Source organism: Rana temporaria, chromosome 4 (genome assembly GCF_905171775.1).
Source record: "Rana temporaria chromosome 4, aRanTem1.1, whole genome shotgun sequence".
NCBI lineage: Eukaryota > Metazoa > Chordata > Amphibia > Anura > Ranidae > Rana > Rana temporaria.
This window is the reverse complement of record NC_053492.1, coordinates 218959783-218986522: the sequence shown is the minus strand read 5'-3', so window position 1 is coordinate 218986522 and position 26740 is coordinate 218959783. Positions and strand designations below refer to the sequence as shown.

At 42.7% G+C, this 26740-nt stretch overlaps 1 protein-coding gene across 2 annotated transcripts in view; it reads right to left on the bottom strand.

Annotated features, from left to right (window-relative positions):
• PRIM2 (DNA primase subunit 2) overlaps positions 1 to 26740 on the bottom strand; it is a 204447-nt gene that overhangs the window by 176186 nt on the left and 1521 nt on the right. For both annotated transcript variants that reach the window (XM_040349891.1, XM_040349892.1), the window contains exons 2-5: positions 25349 to 25540; positions 17319 to 17422; positions 12142 to 12233; positions 4390 to 4510 (exon numbers count right to left, since the gene is read on the bottom strand). In XM_040349891.1, coding sequence (XP_040205825.1) covers positions 4390 to 4510; positions 12142 to 12233; positions 17319 to 17422; positions 25349 to 25540 — 509 coding nt within the window. The remainder of the gene's footprint in view (positions 1 to 4389; positions 4511 to 12141; positions 12234 to 17318; positions 17423 to 25348; positions 25541 to 26740) is intronic.

Below are 26740 nucleotides of genomic sequence, written 5' to 3'. Positions count from 1 at the left end.
GTTTTGCTGGTTTGCGAACCCACTGCTTTCTGCCTCTAGCAGCCTGTCCTTGTGATTTGCTGTTGAAGCCGAAGTTTGCTTTCGCAGGAGGCCGTCGATACTGTTTGGCATTAGAGGGCCCCTGCCCAGGGGAGTACTGTCGTTTAAACGCAGGCCCCTGAAACTTCCTCTTAGTTGGCAAGAGAGTACTTTTGCCATTTGAAATGGTTTGAATGTATTTATCTAGGTCTTCTCCGAAGAGTCGTCCTCCATGGAAGGGGAACCCTACCAGGAGCTTCTTGCATGGGGGCTCGGCCTCCCAGCTTTTTAACCATAAGAGTCTTCTCATATGGATAAGGGATAACGATAAACGTGACGCTTGCTGGATAGAATCCTTAATTGCGTCTACTGTAAAACATATGGCCCTAGGGACATCCGAAAATTCTTCTGCCTGCTGGGCAGGAATAAGTTTAAGCATCTGCTTAACTTGATCCGATAATGCTTGAGCAACCCCAATCGCAGCCACGGCTGGCTGTACTACTGCCCCTGCAGTAGTGAAGGAGTTCTTAAGTAGTGCTTCCAAGCGTTTATCAACTGGATCCTTGAATACCTGTATGTTTTCTACAGGGCATGTTAATGATTTGTTAATACATGAGATGGCTGCAGGAGTAGCCCATTTCTTGGAAAATTTATCTTCCATAGGATATAGGGCAGAGAATCTTTTAGGTGGTAAGAAGATTTTATCTGGCTTGTTCCAATCTTGGAACAAAACTCCCTCTAGTAGAGGGTGGATCGGAAATACTGCACTGCTTTGAGGCGCCCTCAGTGAGCCCAAAGCTGAAACCGTAGATACCTGGAGATCTGGTACTGGCAAGTTGAATGCATTATGGACCAAGTCCGTTAAGGCTTGAATCCACCAGCTCTCCCCTTGGGAGACTGCTCCAGACTCCTCTGTATCCGGATCTTCGATCCCTGAACCTACTTGGTCCTTGTCCAAGAGGTCGTCCAATTCCCATGAGGAAAGGACCTCCTCTTCTGAGGGTCCGCGCTCGGGCGACGGAGATCTAATCCGTTTACTGCCCCGCATAGCTGTGGCTATCATTTTTCCCATTCTTTTCTCCATCTCTCTTAAAGAGGTGAGTAATACCTCGTCCGTGACCATCTTAGGGTTGGACTGACCCGCGCCAGCTCCAGCCCCAGATCCCGATGGCCCCAAGGCTCCCTGTGGGGAAAGCAGCGGCATAACTTTGTCCGAGACCTCAGACTCTCTGGGGGAATCCCCACCTCTTGTACCCTCTGACCCGGATGCCATGGTACAATACCGAGGTACACCTGCTACCTATTGGTATTTGGAACTATAAAAGTTAATTGCCCAAACACCTGTTTGGGGGATAAAAAATGCTTCCTCTCCCCTAGATGACTTTTCTTTTTTTTTTTTTTTTCGTTTTTGTTTCAAATCCAGGAAAGAAAAAACATTCTGTCCCCCTGAGTAGTATTGCAAAGAAAAACTATGAGATGGAAAAGAAACAGCCTATTTCTAGGCTTGAAAAACAGTCTTCTGAAGACTGCAATATCCTTTCTGGCCACTGTGTGTCCTCGGCGCCCCGTGCTGCCGTTCTGGTCTTTCCTCCCCAGTTCCAAAGTATTGAATGGAACAAACAAGGAAGGGCCGCCCCTTCCTTAAGCCACTGACCCGCCCTTCCCCCCCCAGCAATCTCAAACAGGAAATGCCCCTCCCGACAGGGGGGGGGGGGGGTTTGGGAGGAAGGGACCTCTCTGCTCCAGCAAACTGCAGCCTGCAGCCTGCAACCACGAGGAGGTCAGCGTTTTGCCTGCTTTGCAGGCTCTGAGGAGGAAGACTGAATGGAGCATCGCCTGGAGGCTTGCAGGTAAGCACAGCTCTCTGACACACACATATACTTTTATATCACACAGGCCCCACTCAATGCTTTTCCAACACTACAAGGGAGGTCACATCTTATGGGGAATAATACATATAGAGCCATCCTATCTTTATGATATGTGACTAGTTTGCCAGATGCAGTGCATAACTTTAGGCATGTCCCCTGTGACCCCCCAGAAAAAACCTGCTAAGAACCAAGTTCCGCAAGTTTTCCCCTCACTTACCTGCTCCATGCCGCAGGACTTTGCCAAGCAAGAGGCCCAATCTTCCCCCATCTCCGTGGGGATGTCTAGACCTTCAGGCCCTGGGTTCCTATGAAGGATCCACTGTCCTGGGCCCATATAGCACCCTGGCAACAGAAAACATTAGGCACCCAAAGGTTTTCTAAGTTCTGGGCCCAGGGTCCAGCTCTCTAAAAAGAAAAGCATTATGGGCTATACCCCAAGGGTTTGGGGTCCGGTTACTGACCACTTTAGCGCTGAGGCTTTTTTGGACAGAACCGGTAGCTCACCTAATCCCAAGGATGCGGAGGCAAGCTAAACCATGACTAACACCTAAGACACTGGCGTAAAAACTGAGGTACTCCTCCTATGGGAGGGGGTTATATAGGGAGGGGCATTTCCTGTTTGAGATTGCCAGTGTCAACACCTGAAGGTACTCCATATAACCCATATAGTAATGAATATGCCGCTCTGTGTCCCGTGATGTACGATAAAGAAAAAGTAATTGCCCCCCTTCTCTTTGCTAAATCATAAATGAACTGGGATTAACCACATTTTTTTTCTGGAGTTAAATTTTACTTGCCACACCCAGGCCCAATTACTGCCAGACCTTTTTGCCTTCCTCTGGATCAACTGTGGGTATGGAGTTGGGTGTATGGGATTGTATTGTGTTTTTTATTTTGTTTGTTTATTTTTTTGAGGTTGAACTGGGTGGACTTGTGTCTTTTTTCAACCTGACTAACTATGTACCTAACTATGTAACCTGTTGAATCAAAAATAGTGCTGTACCTTCCCAGGAGTGGCCGGCCTACAAATATTACTCCAAGAGCACGATGATGACTCATTCAGGATGTCATATAAAATAACCCAGAACATCTAAAAGAACTGCAGGCCTCACTTGCCACAGGTAAGGTCAGTGCTCATGATTCAACAATAAAAAAAAAAATGGGTAAAAATGGCAGAGTCGCAAGGCAAAAGCCACTGCTGACCAAAAGAACACAAAGGCTTGTCTCACATTTGCCAAAAAACATCTTGATTATCCCCAAGACTTTTAAGCAAATATTCTGTGGATGAGACAAAAGCTGAACTTTTTGGAAGGTGTGCGTCCCGTTACATCTGGTGTAAAATGAACACAGAATTTCATTTAAAAAAATGATCATCATACCAACAGTCAAACATGGTGGTGGTAGTGTGATGATCTAGGACCGCTTTGCACTTTAGGACCTGGACGACTTGCCATAATTAAACCATGACACTTGGGTTATGCAGGTCAATGATCCAAAAACACACCAACGCCCAGCTCTGAATGGCTCAAAAAAACAAAAAATTAAGGTTTTGAAGTGACCTAGTCTGGACTTAAATCCGATTGAGATGCTGTGGCGTGACATTAAACCGGTTAATGCTAGAAAACCCTCCAATGTGGCTGAATTAAAACAATTCTGCAAAGAAGAGTGGGCCAAAATTCCTCCACAACGATGTGAAAGACTTCTTGCCAGTTATCGCAAATGCTTGATTGCAGTTGTAGCCGCCAAGGGTTGCACAATCAGTTAAAAGGTTTACGGGGCAAATTATTTCTTCACATAGGGCTAGGCAGGTTTGTACAGCTTCTTTCCCTTAATAAATGTAATCCTTTAAAAACTGCACTCTGTATTTACTTGGAGTTCTTTGTGTACAATATTAAAATTAGTTTGATCTGAATCATTTAAGTCTAACAAATAGGCAAACAAACATTTTTACAGCACTGTATGCCCCTTCCCGATGATTAGTGATCTGATAATTGATTGATAATTAAACAAGAAGCAGCAAAAAAGGTTCAGAAATCACAGAGCCAAAAGAATTATTGAAGGAGGTTAATGTTTGTCTATAGGACCTCAGGTATAGTTTTCCCTCCAGCAAGAAAAGTCAGCAGCAAAGTGACATCACCAGATCTCATGAGACTAGCAGTCAAAGGCACAGTGACTTGGATATCTCATACTGAAAAAAAATATATATAAAAAAAAACTACAGATATAGTGGGTGCCTAGGCACAGAATGTTGACTGTTATTTTCCAGGAGAAATGCTGAGAACATTTTAGATTTCCAGAATACTGCTGAGGCGGAACATTTTTAGATGTTACCTACTGTATAATATAGCAAATCTCCACTTTCTGAGCTCTGGTTGACTTTAAAATTACAGTTATAAACATCAGCAACAGAAAAGAAGTGGACCTACATGTATGTTTGGATATAGTGATCAGCTACAGGCAACATTCATCAACAATGCTCTGACACAGGGAATCTACTTACAGCAAGATATTCCAGACCACTATACTTCAGAAATTCTTGGACCTTTTCCTTTGGTAACTGACTGAATCGGAACTTGAACAGGTCCATTTCCTGCTGAATAAACCATCGTCTTAGGTCTTCACTGGAAAAGAAAATGATCCAAAGCAACGTCAGTTCTATTAACTGCATAATTTACAGTTTAAGTATTCAGCTATTACACCAGTACTGATCTTATTCTGCAAGTTGACCTGTATATGACAGAAATGTTATTACGTTACTAGTACAAAGCATAGCAAACATGCTTACAAATAAATTACAGGCTCTTATTTTCTGTAAATTGTATAAGCAAAAAAAAAAAAAAAAAACTGTAAAAAGTCTACACACCCCCTGTTAAAATGTCAGGTTTCTTTGATGTAAAAAAAAAAAAAAAAAAAAAAAAAAAATATCATTTAAAGGACTTTTTTCACCTTTAATGTGACCTAAAACTTGTACAACTCAGTTGAACAACAAACTGAAATCTTTATTTAGGTAGAGGGAAGTAAAAAAATAAAAATAAAATATGGTTGCATAAGTGTACACACCCTTAAACTAATACTTTTGTTGAAGCACCTTTTGATTTTATTACAGCACCAATGCCGCGTACACACGATCGGAAATTCCGACAAGAAAACCGTGGATTTTTTCTGACGGAATGTTGGTCACACAAATGTTGCTGGAAATTCCTACCGTCAAGAACGCGTGACGTACAAGACGTACGGCGAGCAGACATCAATGAAGTTTAGTAGGCAGTTCGGCTCCTTCTGCTGGATTCTGAGCATGCGTGGCTTTTTGCGCGTCAGAACTGCATACAGACGAGCGGAAATTCAGATTTTTTTCCATCTGGAAAAATAGAGAAACTGCTCTCAATCTTTTGTTGATGGAAATTCCGACAGCAAAAGTCCGATAGAGCATACACACAGTCGGAATTTCCAACCAAAAGCTCACATCGGACTTTTCTTGAAGGAATTCCGATCGTGTGTACGGGGCATTAGTCTTTTTAGGTATGAGTCTATCAGCATTGCACATGTTGACTTGGCAATATTTCCCCTCTTCTTTACAGAAACACTGTCAGATTGCGAGGGAATCTCCTTTGCACAGCCCTCTTCAGATCACCCCACAGATTTTCAATTGTATTCAGGTCTGGACAATTTCAAAACTTTAATCTTCTGCTGGTGAAGCCATGCATTTGTCGATTTGGATGTATGCTTTAATATAAAGTTCCTCTTCATGTTAAGCTTTCAAGCAGAAGTCTGAAGGTTTTGTGCCAATATTGACTAGAATTTGGAACTGGTCATAAATTCCCTCTACCTTGACTAAGGCCCCTGTTCCAGCTGAAGAAAAAACAGCCCCAAGGCATGATACTGCCACCACCATGCTTCACTGTGGGTATGGTGTTCTTTTGGTCATGTGCAGTGTTTTTGCGCCAAACCTATCTTTAGAAATTATGGGCATCATTGTTCTTAAATTTTGGAGGGACGTCCAGTTTTTGGTAATGTCACTGTTGTGCCATATTTTCTCCACTGTGTTCCATGATATATCTAATGCCTTGGAAATGATTTTGTACCCTTCTCCCAACTGATAACTTAACAATGAGATCCCTCTGATGCTTTGGAAACCCTCTAAAGGTCATGGCTTTTGCTGTAGGATACGACTAATAAAATGTCAGGAAAGACCTACTAAAACCACTGAACTTTATTTGGGGTTAATCAGACACTTTATGTGATGGCAGATGTGTACTGACTCCTATTTAACATGAGTTTGAATGTGATTGCTTAATTCTGAACACAGTTATAAAAGAGGGTGAGAACACTTATGCAACCACATTTCTTTTATTTTACCCAAAAAAAAAAAAAAAAAAACACATCTCAGTTCGTTTTAGGTCACATTTTATAGGTCACATTAAAAAGGTAGAAAAGGTTCTGAAATTCTTCATTCTTGTCTAAATTTTTATTTATTTTTTTACATCACAGAAACCTGACATTTTAACAGGGGTGCGTAGACTTATTAAAAAAACAAATAGTCAAGATGAAAAGGATAGAGGCATTAACATGGCTAATCAGGATAAACATATGCTTATTAGGGGAGTAAGAACAACTTTTATGAATGTATTTTTTTTACAGTTGCTGACAATACCAATTAAAATGACAAGCCTTTGATCCGTGCATAAAAAAAAATAAAAAGCAAACCAATGTAACTATTCATTAACCACTTCCATACCGGGCCTATTCTGGCACTCCTCTCCTACATGTAAAAATTACTCAGAACCCAAAATCAAACATATATATATATATATATATATATATATATATACACACATATATATATATATATATATATATATATATATCCTCTGTGTCAAAACATATATGTTGTGCAATAGGATCAATAGGTGGGGAAGAGGGCGCTAGTAAAGAATATATAACCTTGTATTGGGACACCCTCAGTGCGAGGATCCCAATGGTATAGGTGAGAATTTTTTTTTTTTTTAATTGGTATTAAACACTCTAGTGAACATAAAAATCATATATGTATATATCTTAATTGTGTACAATGGTTGGTCACACAAAACTGTGATGCATGCAGCTAAAACAAGTAAAAAAATTAATTATATGCGACCAGTGATAGTGTAAATATGAATATCTGATAAAAGATATATATGCGACCAGTGGTAGTGCAAGTAATAATATCTGAGACAAAATAGATGCGACTGGTAATAGTGCAAACACCTCACTATGCGATAAAGAGTCTCTGAAGTAAATCTTCAAAAACCGCAATAACAGAAAGAAACGAAAAAAACACAGTCCATAGGCGATTCTTTCCACAGGTGAGTTCAATCCAAAAGACCATCAAAACATGCAAAAGGTCTTGAGTGCTACTGCAGCCACCACCATCTAATACAGCTTAACCCGAAGTGATCTTGCCAAGACATAGGCTTACCAGATGCAGCGGACCCCTTTCGTGAAAAATGGGTCTAATGAGCTGAGCAGGTTTAAGTGCCTGCACACTGTTCACCACCTTTCAGACTGCTATCATTCTTTCAATCAATGGTATCCAGGAATCCATCCAAAAAATTAAACAGTAGAGAGCTATAGTGCATTACCTTTTATTATAATAAAACAAAATATAAAAAGCTGATTGGCCCCTTACTTGGAGGGTGCCTGCCCGGCACTAGGTCTGCATGCGTCTTTGTCTGGACCCAGACTGCCTCTTGTGGGTCACTGTAGGGCGCGTTTGTATTGCAGAGTGTCAGCGCGGGATCAGCTGCTGTGCAGGAATGTCAGACTAGCCTCCGACAATTGTTTCGTGGGTTACCACGTTACTGACGCCCCCCTGATGACGTATACTTGTGTACTTGTATCAATTAACCACTTAATGACCTTGCCTGTTTTTCAGACTTGGCGTTTACAAGATTAAAACATTTTTTTTTTGCTAGAAAATTACTTAAAACCCCCAAATATTATAAATATATATATTTTTTTCTAACACCCTAGAGAAAAAATGGCGGTCATTGCAATACAGACTGACAAAGCTCTTGTTAGGGCGAAATGCGTCGTCTAGGACCTTTTTAAACACCCTCCCTTTACTATGGAAGACCCCATCTACTAATAAGAACTTTTAAATTTGATTTCCATCAAAAACGCCATTTACAGTTTTTGATTTTCCACAGCGCTACTTGCATCTTGTCCACCAGAGGGCGCCCAGTATCTCCCTGTCCTACATCTTGCTGACCGAGACGGCGTCTCAGACGTGAGATGCCAGTGCGTTCATCCAAGGAGAGCGTCCTCTGCTATTGGCCTCCCCGCGCTGCGTCCCCGGCAGCTGCTATCATCGGGTCTGTGGTGCTTCCAGCCCTGCACAGGAAAGTGTCCAGGACCCCGGATCAACTGGTACCAGCTAGGAGAGGGACATTCGATTGATGTCCGCATTGGCTGGGTAATGTACTGCCATCACAACCTACACTGATTCTGTCATGCAAGACAGCCCAAAACTGAAACCGCAAACTTTAACTCTTTGAAGCCCTGAGAGATTGCTTGCTTCATGCAGCCATTGGGAACGACTTTTTATATATTTTGCATTGTGCTGTGTACATTGTATATTTTGGAAATTTCTTTTTTATAAAGGACTGGTTCTTCCAAAAATTAGAGATTTATTGAATGTTTTTTCTTCACTAATATTGAGTGGATTTAGATTGGTGAACCTTCATGAGCGCAGATTCCTTTTTGGTGTAATTGTGTATTAGTGGTACTTCAGGGTACCCGGACTTCTGCAGCACGGACAGTTCACAGCCCATACGAGGGTTTTCAAGCATGCTATTGGACAATATTTTTCTCCCATAGAGCGCTAGTGATTTTTTTGTATAAAAAATTCTATAGGTTGCATCTTTTGAGTTACAGAGGAGGTCTATGGCTAGAATTATTGCTCTCGCTCTAACGATCGTGGCGATACCTCACTTGTGTGGTTTAAACACCGTTTTCATATGCGGGTGCTACATACGTATGCATTCGCTTCTTCACGTGAGCTCGTCGGGACGGGCGCTTTAAAAAAAAAAAATAAAAAAAAAATAAATGATTTATTTTATTAAATTTTACAAAAAAAAAAAAAAAAAGGGTCACTTTTTTTCCCCTATTACAAGGAATGTAAACATCCCTTGAAATTGAAAAAAGCATGACAGGTCCTCTTAAATATGAGATCTGGGGTCAAAAAGGCCTCAGATCTCATATTCAGACTAAAATGCAAAAAAATAAAAAAAATTGTCATTTGAAAAAATTACAAGAAAATATGCCTTTAAAAGCATGGGCGGAAGTGACGCTTTGACGTCACTTCTGCTATGCTATGGAGACGGGTGGGGGACATCTTGCCCTCACTCGTATTCCAGCTGAGCAGGAGACAGGATCCGGTCGCCTCCGCCGCTGCCGATGGCTCCGGTAAGCAGCGAAGGGCGCGGGAAAGCGGTGTGCCCTCTCCTGCCGCCGATAACGGTGATCTCTCAGCGGATCCACCGCGGAGACCACCCTTATCGTTTAAAGGACCGCTCAAAGGAAAGATGGATATCTCGGTTGTGGCAGCGGCTGCTGCCATTACAGAGATATCCATCTTTAAAATGATGTCGCTATTTGCATATATGTAACTACCCCTACAATCCATGTGGCAATAACCAGATTTAATTAAAGGCTACTTCCTCACTAAAAAAGCTAAATTATACATATTTATCAAAATGGACTGAAATCAGTAAATACAGAATACATTCAGAAAAAGTGCAATGTGTCAGTGCTGCACATTTTTCAATTATCTCATGTCCAGAAGTGAAAAAAAAAATATTTAACATCTTTTATGTAAGGCTCTATTCAGATCTGTGCGGTTGCATTCTGCAGGTAGGTATATATTCACTGAACTATTATAACTTTGGCAGTATATATTGGATCACTGTGCAATAATATTAAAGGTTGGTGATAGCGCTTTATTAACCCCTTTTTTCATTTATTTTTGTGACATCAGTACACTACACAATAATAGCAGCAATCACCATTTGATTATCTTAATAATTTTTGGGTTCACATATGTTTGGTTCACATTCATATCGGCGCTTTAGTAATCTTTATACATTCTGCAGGTAGGGCAACCTAATCATTTAGGTGGGCTGTCCTACCGAAAATGTAAAGGGGGGGGGGGTGGAATTCTGTGGCCCTTTTTTTTGGCACAGCACTTTTACCAATGCATGGGCTGCCATTAGAAATGAATGGCATAACCATAAGTCTGCAAAAGTGCTGCACGTTTTTCTGTAGGTCAGGGACTCGCACACATTCCCCAACTTAGACATTAGTGCTTTAAAAAAAATGAAAATCTACTAAAAACACAAACATACTGTGTTGCCTAGGTTTTTAGAACACAAACTGAGCTTTCAACTTGCTTGCTTTCCTTTTTTTTTTTACCCATAAATGGAGGGGTCACAAAATCATCATATTTCCAAACATACAATGTACAGCGAATATTGCATTGTGCCATCTGGTGACTGAAACTGGCAGAGCAACTGTTAAATTGTTTTTGTAAATTCTATGTAGGAAAATAGCAGAAAATGCTCAGTTACATGTCAGGGTGCTTTAAAAGAAAAGTATGGGGTATTTCTTTTTATTTTTGAACAACTAAAACTGTAATCGTGTTGCGCTGGAATGGGCTTCATCTGGATGATATCCTTCCCCCATGATGTAAAATAACTAGCTTTTATCTGAACCAACACTATCGTGTGGGCATTTATCACTGTAATAAAAACAAATTGTAAGGTCACTTGGAGTAGGGGCTGCGGGCATAATTTCTGCACTAGAAAAACTGTCAGTGTACATTAATGCTGTGTGTAACCACACTGTCTTAATACATAACCTTACATAAAAAAACATCTTATTACCTAAATTGGTACAAATCACTTTTTTTGGAGTTATAAGCAAATAAAATGACCATATTTTAGGAGAGGATTCGTTCATCCTAAATAATGGGTACCTTCTCTTTTAGTAACTGGCCCAAAGCAAGTTTGCAGATGGATAAAGTTATTTTGGAAATCAGAAGACCTTTTCTGCATGCTTATTCTGGCTCAGTGGGGTTGATTTACCAAAATGGTTTAGAATCTTCGCTCAATAAAAAGTAGCTGCATTTACTTTGCATACCCAACCATATGCTTTGCACATGACTGGATTAATGAAGTAAACATAGCTTTACTTTAAGTGAACATTCTCACTTCCTTTAGTAAATCAGCCTTAATGACCCAGTGAACTGAAGCCAGGTTCTGCATGGCACCCACACAACTGGCATGTTCAGAAGCATAGGCCAGAAATGGCACCTTCACCTTATTTTAATCATACCTTACCTGAAAAATCCTTTTCTTGGAGTAAATCACGGAACACAGAGCAACCATAATAATGACTATATGGGTTATACGCCACCCTACTGGTGGATGGACACTGGCAGATAGTCAAACAGGAAGTCCACCCCTATACAACCCCTCCTACACAGGAAGGATCTCAGTTTTGTAGCAAAGCAATGAATATCCCCAAAAAGATGGGAGGGAACTTTGTGTCCCTTGATGTACTCCACGAAAATGATTTTACAGGCAAGTATGATGGAAAAAAAATAATCATCTTCTTTATCGTACATCACAGGACACAGAGCCACCATAATAAAGACTATATGGGATGTCCTACAAGCAATGCACTTGAGGGGTGGGAGACACTATCGCATAAACAGGAAGCATGTAGGTATGCGTTTATGCAAAACAGAAAAGCGTGTGTCCATGGTAAAAGATTGTCCATTTCTGTTACCACAATTAGACATACTTAGAATGCAAAACTATGGTTTGTATATTGTAGCTCGAGCTTTGAATGCTGTAGTTAGGCAATAAGACAACAATATTACCTAAGCAAGATTTTGAATAGAGCACAGCTGACATTTTTGAGGGGAGAGAAGAGAGCCAAAGGGTAAAGGAAGTGTGTTAGCCAACAAGAACAGGAGAAGGGTATACATGTGTTCCACCATTATAAGAGCGAGAGATAGTAAAGTAAGGTTTTTCGCAAAATGATTAAAGATAAAACTATAACAAGAACAAAACAAAATGCATCAAGGAATGTTGGTTTTGGGTGGAGACATTGTATGCAGTTTTTTTTTGGACAAATTAAAACAGAAAAAAAGTTAAGCTTTAAAGTGCAGTCTAAGGACTTTTTACTTTTAACTACAGGTACAATTACTTACGACTGGCAATATGCAAGGCGTAGAATAAAATGTGATATATGGTCTTTTCTCCGTTGGTCATAGGTTTCATCATTGATGTCGTTCTGTGGAGACTGCATAAAAAAATAAAAAATAAATGTAACAAATCAATTAAGAATCAAACTTGTTTGCTTCTGACACCATAGATAGCTGTACTCTAGGTGTCAACAATGTACATATTTCTACACTTGTCAGTTATAAAGGAAACTCTGGTGTTGGGGGAGGGAGGGTTTTTGTGAACTTGTTTTGCCATTTAGGTTATGCGCATTTGGGCTTTACCGTTGGTTCCCTTGCTTGCTTCCTGGCTTTGTTCACTTAATTTAAAAGCCAAAGTTGTCCCATCCTGAAGGGGTAGGTTAGATCACAAGAAAATGGTTGCCATATAACATCCTCTCCCCAAGAAAATGGCAGGCAGCTCCCAGCGATGTCACCGCCTGTGCACCTCTGAGGAGCAATGTAAATTACATCTGTCCAACTCTGCCCGCAAACTGGAGGGACCCCAGCAGGTGTGCGTGCCTCCACCTGTACTGCCAGCATTACTGCTCTGCTATATACAGAGTGAGTGAACTGGAGGCTCTGTAGAGCCAGCAAATGCTTAAAAATGCTTTTAGGACTTCTCTTCAATGAGGGTCATTAACATCTGGTAAGCCCCCCATTTTTCTTCCACTGTGGTGATTCACTGGAATTTGAAAGTCTGTTTATTCTGAGATGCACCCTTTCACTGTGTCAATAGATCACCAATCACTTAGGATTTGTTGTATGGGACTTAATAATTTACTATTGTGCTATACATCATTTTCACTTCTGCACTTTTACTTTCAATATATGTTTATTATTCATTGCAGAAGAAAAAACAAAACAGAATATTGAAATGACATATCAAGTAAATTGACATTGTATTACATGCTGCACTTTAGGACCTACCCTAGAGTGGGTAACCTATGGTGTCCAGGGCCCACCATGGCACATTGCTGCCAGTGACAGGATGAGCAAGAAATATTCTCATGCTTCCTCAAAGACCAGATAAGCAAGTCATTTCTTCCTCGCTAAAAGAAATGCTGCAAAATACCATTTGCCAGCAAAGGAGCAAAGTCTTACTTATTCGGCCATGAGGGAGCAAAACAAAAACTAGAGGTCGACCGATATGGGTTTTTCTCTGGCCAATACCGATGCCGATATTCCAAAATTGGGGCGGCCGATGGCCGATATTTTAGGCCGATTTTTGCGGCCGATATTTTAGGCCGATTTTTTTTCCCCCATTATATCAGAGAATCTAGGTTGGGGAGGAGGTTATTGTTTAGGGTGGAGAGGTTGAGTGCAGCCTATCAGTGTCCATCAGTGCCCACCAATGCAGCTCACCAGTGTAGCCTATCAGTGTCCATCAGTGCCACCTCATTACTGTCCACCAGTTCAGCCTGTCAGTGCAACCTCATCAGTGCCTACCAGTTCAGCCCATTAGTGTCCATCAGTGCCACCTCATTATTGCCCACCAGTGCAGCCCATCAGTGCCACCTCAATTATTAAAAAAGAAAAAAAATACACTGGGCATGGGTGGGGATGCATTGTGGAGTGGGATGGATGGTGCTGGACGTGGGTGGGGATGCATTGTGGTGATGAGTTGTGGAGAGGGATGGATGGTGCTGGGTGTGGGTGGGGATGTGTTGTGGAAAGGGATGGATGGTGCAGGGAATGCGTTTTAGTGGGGTGGATGGTGCTGGGTGGGGATGAAGATGATTGTGTTGCATTGTGAAGATGGATGAGGATGACTCTGTGTGGGGATGAGAGTTACATTGTGAAGAGGATCTCCACAATGTAACTCTCATATCCACCCAGAGTCATCCTCATCCATCTTCACAATGCCAGCCTCAGCCAGGTTTCCCTTTTTAAAAGGAGTTTAAATAAATTCTGCAGGGGGGCACAGTAGCACATAATTTGGGCAACTTACCCTCCATACATGCTGGGTATCATAATCCAATTCTATCTGCATGCACCTAATAGGCTAGGTGCATGCTGATGAGCGGATCAGCCAATCATTGTTTAGAACTTGGTGTAATGCCAGCAGGTTCCGCCTCAGCAGGGAAGGAAGACATTCCTGCTGGGGGGAGTTGCATTAGTCAGGCGGCAGTTGTAAGCCAATGATTGTTTCTCCCTGTCCCTAATACAGCACGCCGAGGGGGCGGGGCACGGCAGACGGCGTGATGCCAGTGAAATCTATATCCCTTCTGTGGTGGCCGTGCAGATAGGAGGAATCGGATACATGGGAGCGGGGTCAGTACTGCAGGGCAGGCGGCCATGCGGGCCGGACACTTTAGCCGCGAATCGGCCGATTCTTTCACAAAAATCGGCCGATGCCGATTTCACAAAAACGGCCAAATATCGGTCTACCTCTAATAAAAACAGTTTGTTTTTTTCTGTCTTGTACAAAGGATGGCTAGTGTACCATGGGCCTAAGAAGCACAGGAATGCATATAAACATAAGCCAAGAGTTCCACCTGTTTCATGGATAAAGAAAAAAAAAATGTTATACAATATTAAAATTTGTAGGATTTAATTTTTACCCGGCAAGAAAAAAGGGTGAGTTTTGATTAGGACTTCTAGTCTCTTTAACAACCCATTAATTAACTGACTGTCATGCTAATTTTATTACTTCAATGTTTTAAATTACTTTAAAAAAAATAAAAAAAACCACACAACAACCACACAAGCATGCAGGTAGGATCTTACTGATATGAATACTTATTCCAGGGGGGACTGCGTAGCAGCCCAATTTTAAACAAAACAAACGTCGCAGAAAATATTCCCTCGCAGAAGGGGCTTCCACCATCATTGTATAACAGATTTCAGCCTCCTGGCTCACTCACTCTTAGTCAAACTCCCTCCTGGAGCTTACTTGCTCAGCTTCATGCTGCTTGTTCGCTCAGACTGTCACCTACAGCCTTAGACTTCTAGAGACCGCCTGTCTCTCTCTCTCTCGTGGAGCCGTCTCCACCTGAAAGCCCTTCCAACTCCTACACCAGGCCACCTGCCTATAGGGTGGAGCTTCTCCCAAGTGTGAGCCCTGATCTCTCTTCCTGAGAGCAATATAAACCCAGCCAACATGTGTGCAATCAGTATCCCTGCCAAAAATCAGGTATACATTGCTCACGTGCACCTGTGACACAGGGTCGCATCTCCACACAGTTTACAATGCTTAGTTTTAAATGGACAGAGTCAGTGATCACATTCAGGAAAGGAAGGAGTCGGTAAATTACAGATTTACTGGCTCCTTCCTCCGCTCTCCATCCTGACAGATCCAGTACAGGGGGGTACCGGAGGACGACAGAGGGGGACCCGGAGAAGCATGGAAGGGGGACTGGAGGAGCATGGAGGGGGTCTGGAGGAGCCCAGGGACAGTCAGGAATGATCAGTGTGGCGAGTTACAAGCATCGATCCCCCTGTTTAGATTTCAAGCTGCCGGTGAAAGGGGGGGGGGGCGTTGAGAGGAGAAGTGGATGTCTGCTGCTTTATTGAAACATATACAGGGAGATCTGTACTTTTAACTCACCACACTGATCATCACCGGCTGCCCAGATGTCGGGTCAAGCATCAAAGCATATGTAAATGCTCGGTCTCGGCATCGATTTTAGTATCGGTACAACCCTAGTTACAACATTGCTTTAATCTGCAAAATGAACAGTGCAATATGTTCTTACCGTATTATTGCAAGAACAAAATACAACACATAGCAAAACAAAATTAGGAAGAACTGTGCCCTTTTCCATCTTTCCGAACCCAATTGTGATGGGTCAGAGGTGTCCTGATGTAAACAGACACAAGTCCATTTTACAGCCTACCACCCATAGAGCGATCATGGGTCAGCCCGTGTCTGGTGGACAATCATGGATGTAAAAAAACTAACATCTGTCAAGCTCAGCTATGATTCAGCAGGGGATCTGCTCCATGTGTAAGAGACCTTGACCACAAAAAATAAATAAAATAAAAAAACTGACACAAAGTACCAAATAGTCACTTGAAAAATCAAAAAAACAAAGTATCAATGAACAGCAGGAAGAGCACTGCAGACTTTAACTTGCCTAAGGAATTACTGCCAACTACTTAAATTTTTGACAATGGATGTTCAGTGAGAGGGAACATACAACCCACCAACATTCATCTTTTAATACAGAAGTGGTTTTGACAGGTACCAGCTCCCACTTTCAGGGGACTTCGCTGCAGCATAGTCAGCCGGAAGTTCGACCCCCCTCCTCCTTCCCCCACTGTCCGGTCATTCACAAAGCGCAACCATCCCAAAAAGGCAGCAGCCAAAAAACAATTGAAAAATCGGCTCGGGAGAAGACCAAGCTGGATTCATGGACAGGTAAGTGTCCCAATATTAAAAGTCAGCAGCTACAATATTTGTAGTCGCTGAATTCAGATTTATTTCTGAGAGAGCCTAAAGCTCCTCTTTAAGCATTTAAAAAATAAATAAAAAAAACTTGATTGGTCTGTGCTTTTACCTGAAATTTCTGAAGTTGTTGGCGGGAACTCTTTAAAAAAATCCTAAGCATTATGCATTTATACAAGCAAAAGTTTGTTAAAGAGAAAGCACAATATCCATAGAGCTAAAACTTTAATAGGAAATAAAAGTGCATTCAAAGCAAGTATGATATACACATGGAAAGGTATAAACAAGCAAGAAACTTAAGGCTGGGTTCACACTGGTGCGAACACAGACAATGCATACGAGTCTCACCGCATTGCCGTGCAGATCACATGTGATGTCTGTGCGATGCGATTCGGTCATACAGTTTGTATGGTTGAATTTGCATTGCATTCTGACCAAAATGGTACAGGCCACTTTTTTTGGTACGCACTGGAATAAGCTCCTGTACCATTTGACAGTTCGCACTGCAAAGTCAATAACTTTATAATGATACCTGCAGCAGATCGCAGATGTCAGTGTGCGATTCAGGTGCAATGCGGGAACCCGCACAACAATCGAAGGGTTTCCCACATTGCACCAGTGTGAACCGAGCATAAATCACATATGCACCTGCATGAAAGAAAAAAAAAAAATAAAAAAACACTTTTGGAATTAGTGTAAAAAGAAAATTTGTTTAAAATGAAAATTTATAATAAACATTGTTAATTGAGATGTTGTTTCACACATCTTTACTCACTCGGTATGGAAACTTAAGTTTCCGAAGTTCAGTTTCCAGCTTGGTGGTGTAATCTGCCGAAACTTTCACATAACTAACACCAAGATTCTCTATGGATTTCAGAACTAGAAACAAAAAAAAAAAAAAATTTTTAAATACATGACCCTATTTTATATTAGAAAACATTTGGGATAAAATTAAGATAAAAACTGAAAAATGTAATACACAATCTTATATTGCATAAACCTATATTGCATAAAACCTTCTGCACTATTGCCACGTTTTCAATATTATAGGAATACTTTGCATGTATGCTTTCATTTCTATGAATTTTCCAGGATAGCAACATGAGATGATTGGTCCTATCCTCAACACATAACCACAGGCAGGCAGATTAACAAGCCCTCCCACCCCACTCATCCCTCAATTTGAATTGAAAAGTACCTCCACCAGTAAGAACACCGTCCTGGAAGATTTTTAGAAATACTTTTTGCCAGTAAGGCAAACAGATTTTCCTCACTCATCTCCCATGACAGCAACATGAGAGGATAAGTAAAAATCATACCTCAGGGCAAGTCAACACTGCTTAACTTTCATCCCAAAGGCTAGGTCTTGTTGAGAAAGAACACCCACGTTTTAATGATAAATGAAGGCACTTTGATTAGACCATGTTAGCAGCCCTACAGACTTGTTCCACTAATGCTCCTGCACTTTCTGCCTATGGTGTTGCCAAGGAATGGGTGGAGTGTGCTGTAATTGATGATGGACGATGCCTTTCCTCTTCTTTATAAACAAAGTCAATGGCTACGCTTATCCAACTAGCCACTAAACTTTTCGATGCCCGAAGACCGTTATAGGAGCCACTAAAAAGCACCAGAGGACGACTAAATCTTCTACGTCAATTCCAAGTACTAAAAAAACTACATAGACAGACATCCAAAGCAATGGAATTTATTTTACTACTTTTGAATTTTCATAAAAGGACCTCTTTGAAACATCACTGGCAGCAGCAGTTGTACACATACCTGCTGGGAGTGTTTTTCCTTTGCAAGCAGACTGTCTGCTTTCTCCTGGAAGTGATTTTGGCAGATGTAAAGTCAGCAAAGCAAGACAGAAGCCAAGGCCAGGAGCCCCAGGAGTTGACCCAAGGAACAGGGTCAAGTTCCAACAGTGTCACAATTTTTCCTAAAGTATAACTAAAATCAAAACTTTATTTAGATTTATATAGTGCGGAGAGGGATTAGAACACCGATTTGGTTTCTATTGCCCTTATTAGGGAGATTCACCCTCTATATTTGTCCTGTTTACCAATTATCAGTGAAAGTGAACGTAAATAAAAACCGAAGTTAGGCTTACCGGTAACTCTGTTTTCAAGAGTCTTCCAGGACAGCCCTGTAGATGTAGCTCCTCCCTCCGGGACAGGAAACACAATCACCCCCAATCATAAAAGGCGGTCCTCCAGGTCCTCTCCTCAGTTCATCCAAGAATTCCTGACGGACTCTGAAAAACATAATCTTACCAACATATCGTTAGTACAAACTTCCATTTCCAGTTTAGAATAATATACACCGGGTGGGAAGCCAGGCTGTCCTGGAAGACTCTTGAAAACAGAGTTACCGGTAAGCCTAACTTCGGTTTTACCCTTTCGTCTTCCAGGACAGCCCTGTAGATGATAGACAAGAAACTTACTTATCAGGGTGGGGTTACTGCTTGGAGGACCCTCCTACCAAATGCCTGATCCTTCTCAGACATCAAGTCCAGGCGATAGTGCTTGGCGAAGGTAGTATAACTTGACCACGTTGCCGCCTTGCAAATCTCTTCTGGTGAGGCTCCGCACCTCTCGGCCCATGAACTCGAAACTGCTCTAGTCGAGTGTGCTTTAACAAATGGGGCTTGTAGGCCCTCTAACTCATAAGCCTTCTCTATTGCCATTCTGATCCATCTGGCAATAGAGGATTTTGATGCCTTATGACCCTTCTTACTACCCGAAAAATTAACAAAAAGGGAATCACTTTTCCTAAACTCTTTGGAAGCTTCTAAGTAAACTAAAAGGCACCTCCTAACATCTAGTAAGTTTTGGGGTGCTCCCTCTGAGTCTGAGGTGGAACAAAAGGAAGGAAGGACAATGTCCTGTGTCCTATGGAATTTGGACACAACTTTAGGAAGAAAACTGGGGTCTGTTTTCAAAATAATCCTATCATCAAAAATTAACAAAAAAGGCTCCAAGATTGAAAGAGCCTGTAGCTCACTCACCCGTCTGGCTGAGGTCACTGCCACCAAGAGGACCGTTTTAAGTGTGACCCATTTCAGGATGGATTCCTCCAGAGGTTCAAAAGGTTTGCCTGAGAGTGCTCTGAGCACCAATGAAAGATCCCAAGAAGGACAGGTCGAGACCCTCACTGGCCTAGATCTTGATAAGGCCTTGAAAAAACTCCTAACATATGAATTCTGCTGGAGGGAACACTGCAAGAAGACACTCAGGGCTGCTACCTGTACCTTTAGAGTGCTAGGGGAGAGACCCAGATCTACCCCGGCCTGCAAAAAATCTAGAATAGCTGGAATACCTGGATGATCTAATTCTTGTTCTCTCATCCAGGAACAAAATCTCTTCCAGAATTTGGCATAGATTGCTCTTGTAACTGGCTTTCTGCACTGTAATAGGGTGTTTATTACTTTCTCTGAGAAACCCTCTGCTCTCAATAACTCTTCCTCAGATACCACGCAGTTAGACTCAATCTGTCTATCTGCGGGTGTAGGATTGGACCCTGCGAGATCAGATCCTTCCGGATTGGAAGGGGAAATGGAGGAAAAATGCATAGTTCCTTCAGGATTGCGAACCAAGGCCTCTTTGGCCACCAGGGCGCGATCAAAATCAAGTCTGTCGCCTCCAACCGAAATTTCTGGAGTACTGCTGCTATCATCCTTACTGGGGGGAAGGCGTAGCAAATGTTGAACCTCCAGGGATTGGAAAATGCGTCTATCCTTAAGGCCTGATCTCTGGGATCTATTGAGAAGAACTGGGTTACTTTCCTGTTCTTTTCTGAGGCAAAAAGATCTATTTCCGGAAGACCCCACCTTTGTGTTATCTGAGCAAATACTTCTTCGTTCAGGGACCATTCGTCCTGTTTCACTGGCTGGCGACTTAAGTAATCTGCCAGAGAGTTTTGAGTACCCTTTAGGTGGACTGCTGTCAGTGAAAACAAGTTGGTCTCCGCCCAGGAGAGGATTTTGTTGGATATTTCTTGCAAAGCCGGACTTCTTGTCCCTCCCTGCTTGTTCAGGTACGCAACAGCCGCTGCGTTGTCCGAACGAACTTGCAGGTGATGTCCTACCAACCTTCCCTGAAATGACTCTATGGTTCTTAGAATTGCCAACAGCTCTCTTTGGTTGGAAGAACGACTTGCCTCCGCTGGAGACCATGCTCCCTGGGCTACTGCTTCTCCTAGGTGGGCTCCCCAGCCCCAGGCACTTGCGTCCGTAGTCACTACTACTTCCACCGGGAAGGACCAGTCTAGACCCTTGCTCAGGTTGTGATGTCTTCGCCACCACCACAACTTCCTTTTTACTTTGGCTGAGATTGGAATCAGCGACTCTAAATCTTGACTTTGGCCGCTCCAGAGACGGAGCATAAGTTCCTGTAATGGGCGTTGATGATGTCTTGCCCAAGGAACTGCAGGGAAACAGGATGTCATGAACCCCAGGACTCTCATTACCTCTCTGATTGAAATCCACCGATTGGACTGTAGTTGGGCAACGGCCTGACTTACTTTGGTAACCTTTTCCTCGGGGAGATAAATTTTTCTCTTTACCGAAGATATCTTGTACCCCAGGTAAACCACTTCCTGGGATGGCACCAACTGGGATTTGTCCCGGTTGATTATCCACCCGAGTGAGGAGAGATATTCCTGTGCAACCAGTAAATCCTTTCCTAACTGTTGAGCCGATCTGGCTACAAACAGTAGATCGTCCAGATATGGGATTACCGTGATAGCTTGGTCTCTGAGAGGGGCAAGAGCTTCTGCCAGAACCTTGGTAAAAATTCTCGGAGACGAGGATAGACCAAAGGGCAGAGCTTGGAACTGGAAGTGTTGAATCCCTAAAGTTGCCCTCACTGCTACCCTGAGAAATTTCTGGTAATCTGGATGTATAGGGATGTGCAGATAAGCATCCCTGAGATCCAGGGTCGCCATGTAACACCCCGGGAACAGACATCTTGCAACTGTAAAGATCGACTCCATCCTGAACCTTTTGTACTTTACAAATCTGTTCAGGGGCCGAAGGTTCAGGATCATCCTGAACTTCCCTGATGGTTTCTTTACTATGAAGACATGGGAATATACTCCCTGTCCCTGCTCCTCCAGGGGTACCGGAATTAGAACTCTCTGATCCACTAATTCTCCTAGCGACAGCATGAGAGCTTCTGCCTTTGCCTTTTCCCTGGGTGGATGAGTCACCCTGAAGTTCCAGTGAGGCAGTGACGCAAACTCCAGTTTGTATCCGTTCTCTATTAGATTTAGAATGAACGGGCTTGAAGTTGCCTTGGTCCATTGTGGGAGGAACTGCCCCAACCTTCCTCCCACGGGGACACAGGAGTCATTGCGGTTTTGGGGGGGGGTTGAGGAGGATTAAACAGGATTCCTCCTCTAACACGCCCCTTGTGGCCTGCCCAATGCTTCTTGGGTTGGCCTTCCTTCTTCTGGTTTTGCCAAAAGTTTGAACCCCTGAAGCCACGAAAAAAACTCTTTCCTTCGGCTTTTTTCTTTTTCTCAGGAAAAGCCTTCTTCCTGTCCTGAGTACGTTCCAAAGCCTCTTGGAGGCCGGGTCCAAAAAGGTGATCTCCTGAAAACGGAAGACCACACAATTTTAATTTTGAGGCGGCATCTCCCGTCCAAGTTTTTAGCCATACTGATCTTCTGGCTGCATTGACCAAGGCTGCTGACCTGGCAGCCAACTTTACTGACTCCTCTGAGGCGTCAGCTAGAAAACCCACTGCCTTGAACAAGAGTGGAAAAGATTTTAAAAGCTCTTGTCTAGAGGTACCGGCCAAGATGTGTGCTTGTAACTGGGTGAGCCAACACTCTAAGTTTCTTGCTACACAAGTAGCCGATAGAGCTGGTTTTAAACTGATCGCAGAGGCGTCCCAAGCTCTTTTCAATAGTAGGTCCCCCCTTTTGTCCATTGGGTCCCTAAGGGAACCTAGGTCATCAAATGCCAAATCTGTCCTCCTGGAGACCTTGGCTAAAGGGGCATCCAGTCTAGGAACCTTGTTCCAAGGATGAGACACATCTGATTCGAATGGAAACCTACGTTTGAGGCTGCCTGAAAAAAAGGGTCTTCTTTCAGGTTGTTCCCACTCTCGCAGAATCATATCAATCAAAGACTTATGAACCGGAAAAACCTTGGTTCTAGTCGCATTCCCCTGATACATGAGGTCATGCCGTGAGAGCTGAACCTGTTCCTCCTGGATATCCAAAGTGTCATAGATGGCATTCAGGAGATCCCCCACATCATCTAGTGATAATTTGTATCTGGCCGCCCTGGAGGAATCCTCCTCTCCCTCTGATTCAGATGCTGAACCTGCCTGAGAGGAAACAACTGATCTGGGAGTTCTGTCTCTAATTTCCTCCTCTTCCTCCTGAATTTGTAAGGAAGGAGTACTAGAGGCCCTAGTTAGGGACGGGGCTGGAGCCTGCATCCTATCAATCAGTCCCTTAAACGACTGAAATGTGGATGCCATCTCATCTTTAAAAGATAACATTTGGTTACAAGTGGTTAACGAACTTTCTTTAACCAAGCTATTAACACAGTCAGGACATAAAGGCTTATCCCAATTAGAACTTAGCTTTGTCCCACATACTGCACATTTCTTCCTAGGAGGCTGGTTCTTATCATGGGCCTTGACCTGTTAAAATAAACAACACAGTTTGACCACATTACAACCAGCTAAACCTTCATTCACCACTGTGACAAGGTTTCCTAGAAGGTGCAAAAGAAAAAACCTCCACCAAACAGGTTCACCACCTAGGGGGGGGGGGTATCTGGGGTAAAAATCCCCTACCTATCAGAGTAAGCCATGTGCCGTCACCAGGCCTTACCTGAGAGGTACCGGTGCCTGCTGGACCAGGATCGGAAATAGCCGCTGCTGCCTCCATGGTCCTGTGTAATCGATTTCAGTCTCCCTGAACAAACACCAGCGCCGGGTCCTTCGAGTCTCCTCCGCGCCCTTTTTTGAAGTAGGAACGATACTTCCGGGCGCCCCCTGATGACGCGCTTCCGCCGAGAATACTCCTTCCTCTCTTTGGAACGCATGGAACCCGCCCCCTCATCGAATACCGGAAGTGGCGCGCCGAATCGATGGCGTCTCTCCCCCTCGCAGCCACGCCACCCGGATCACTACAGGGGACGGATCCCACCGTCAATGGGGTCCGACTCTCGCCGAGCTCACGGCGGAGGAGACTCCAGCTACGCTCTCTACCCCTAGGGCCAGAGGAGTGCTGAAGGCTGAGGTAGGTTCTCTCACATCAACAAAGAAAAAATACGTTCCCTGATTGTATCTCCTCCCGTCCGGCAGGAAACACAAAAAACTGAGGAGAGGACCTGGAGGACCGCCTTTTATGATTGGGGGTGATTGTGTTTCCTGTCCCGGAGGGAGGAGCTACATCTACAGGGCTGTCCTGGAAGACGAAAGGGTAAATAACACATTTTGGGTTGACCCCAAAAAAGTAAGGGGGAGATCTGCCAATGGGGACAATAGTTCTGGTTACGTGGGGGTCCCCAAGAAATTCCCTTCATTTACAGGAATTTCATCCCACTTCCTGTTTGACTATGGGACAGGAAATTAAGAAAAAAAAAAAAAATTCTAAATGGGACACAGATGGTGGAAAAAAAAAAAATAATCTGATGGGTTATATCCCTTCCATACTGTATCCAAAATGAATAAAATTTTAAGTTTTCCTAGAAATCTACTTTAGGGGAAGGCAACTGCAGGAATGAACCCAGACAAACAGATAATCTACACCCAGAGGGGGATTTTGGTGCTGTATTGGACAGTAAGAAACACAAACTCTGTGTAAGGGAGGTTTTTTATCTTTCTGCTTGCGTTTCCTGTAGAGGGTAAAACTTTTACAATTATCTCATGTTGCTGTCCTAAAAGATGATTGGGGAAAGTATTCCTACAATCTTACAAAAGGTTTACTAATAATATATTACTAATATTGAGCACTGAAATCTCTTCAATCAATACAATGCCCCCCATGGCAACGCAAATAAAAGCCTCAAATTTAAGCCTGGTAGACATGGGTCGAATATCAGCCAGTTCAACAACATTCAGTCCGTGTGTAGGGCAGCCTGTTCAACAGAAGCTTCCCAAATATCTGACTTCTGTGAAATGGGCATGCCAGAAAAACATCTGCTGATCAGCAACCAAAAGCATTTACAGCAAACGGCCGCTGACCAGTGTGTTCTGGCGGAGGGGCAGCCCCACTGTCTGAACACAATAGCTCAGTGTGGCGATCGCTGTATTAACATTGCATAGTTAGTAAAGAGCTCATTGCAAGCTCCTGGGGGCTGAACACATTTTTTTTAATAAAAAATAACCTCATAATTTGTACCAGGCATTACAGTGCCTTATCAAGATTTAGAAGTCTACAGGCCACCTGGCCTAAGCATCTGCTCCCACCCAAGCTCTTCTCCTCAGCCCTTACATCATTTATCTTCTTCATACTATATCACCTTTGTTAGTTGTTTCTATTAACATTGTTGTAAGGATCGGTCAACTTTCATTTGTCCTTACTCCATAAGCAGAGGCTTTTCAATATATTTTACAGCCAGTTCAACATCTAATACACATAAAACTCAGAACTATGTCAGAATCAAAACAATGTTTATCAATGTGAGCTCTCGCTGATTATATAATAAATGATGTGATACATGTAAGCCAACAATGAACTTCAATCGTGTTATCAAATACTGCAGTTCTGTTGTGATAAATGTACTACATTAAAACATTAATGAAATCTTATTCTGTAAAAAAAGATTAAAAAAAAACTCACGTTTAAGTCTTTCAATAGCAAAGGTTTCAAACTCTGAAAGGGAAATATTTTCAGTAGGTGGAACCTGGTAAAACTGTAGGCTGAATGGGTAATGCTCACTCTTCCTTTCTCCAGTTAATCTGGGATTTATCTTCAAAGTCCGAATCCTAGAGAACTGCATTGCCAAATGAGAGGGAAGCTGGAATACACAACCTGCCATTAAAAAGAAAAGGCAAATTCAGTTAAATAGTTCAACCAGCATTTACTGCAGTTTTCTTAAACACCTAAAACCCCAGCACCCTGCATTCACTATATGTGGTCTCCCACAGGACATGGATGGCAATAATATAATACAACTGCTAAATATCTTTTCTCATCAGTAGTCTTATGACTTCTATCGGTGTCTGGTTAAACCTTGTAGGAGGAGTTTTCTTTCTACTATTACTGTCCGATGAGGCTGCAAATCCCCAGACCCTCTGTCTGGACAGTGCTGATAGGCCCTGTACTGATCACATGCTTCCTACCAAAAAAAAATCTCTCTAGCCATACGCATCAAACTGAGCATGTGCCCCCAAGGCTCTATACTAACCAGCGAATGGATTGAGGACTGTGGAAGAGGGGGAAGGATCAGAGAAGACAGGAACAAAACAGTCTTTACACAATGTGGAGGATTAACCCCTTAGGCGAGTAGTGAGTATAACAAGCATGCTGTACTGCATATACAGCCTGATTTTACTGTTGTGGGTTTATTAACTTTAAATAAACATGAACATCTCATTAACTACCTCCCTCTCGCTGTATAGACAAATAACGGTGGGCGGGATCTTCACTCGTTCTGGGATGACGTTGCCCCACTGTCACCGCGCCCGTGGGGGCAAGCAGCGCACCGATCCAGAGCGCACTGTGTCCCCGGGAAACAGCTTAACCCCGATCTGAGTAAAGCGTCAATGACGTGGCTTCTTACCCATGTGATCAGCAGGGTCTAATCACAGCTGCTCACATGTAAACAAGGAAGTGCCGGTAATCAGCTCTTCCCGCCTCACACTGAGGAAAGGAGAGCTATTCAGCGGCATCTTCTCACAGGGGAGACTACAGAAAACAAGGGCACTGATCATCAGTGCAGCCCCAACAGTGATGCCATTCAGTGCCCCCTTTCAGTGCCGGAGAAAAAAAAGTTATTTATGACAGAAACTAAAAAAAAAAAAAAAAAAAAAATATTGTATTTAAGCAAAATATAAAAAATACCTGCAGTGATTAAATACCACTAAAAGAAAGTTCTATTTGTATGAATTTTTTTTTTTTATAAAACTCTAAATTTGGGTACAGTGTTGCATGACCACACAACTGTCATTCAAAATATCACAGCGCTAAAAGCTGAAAATTGGCTTGGTCAGGTTAATGGGGTAAAAGCGT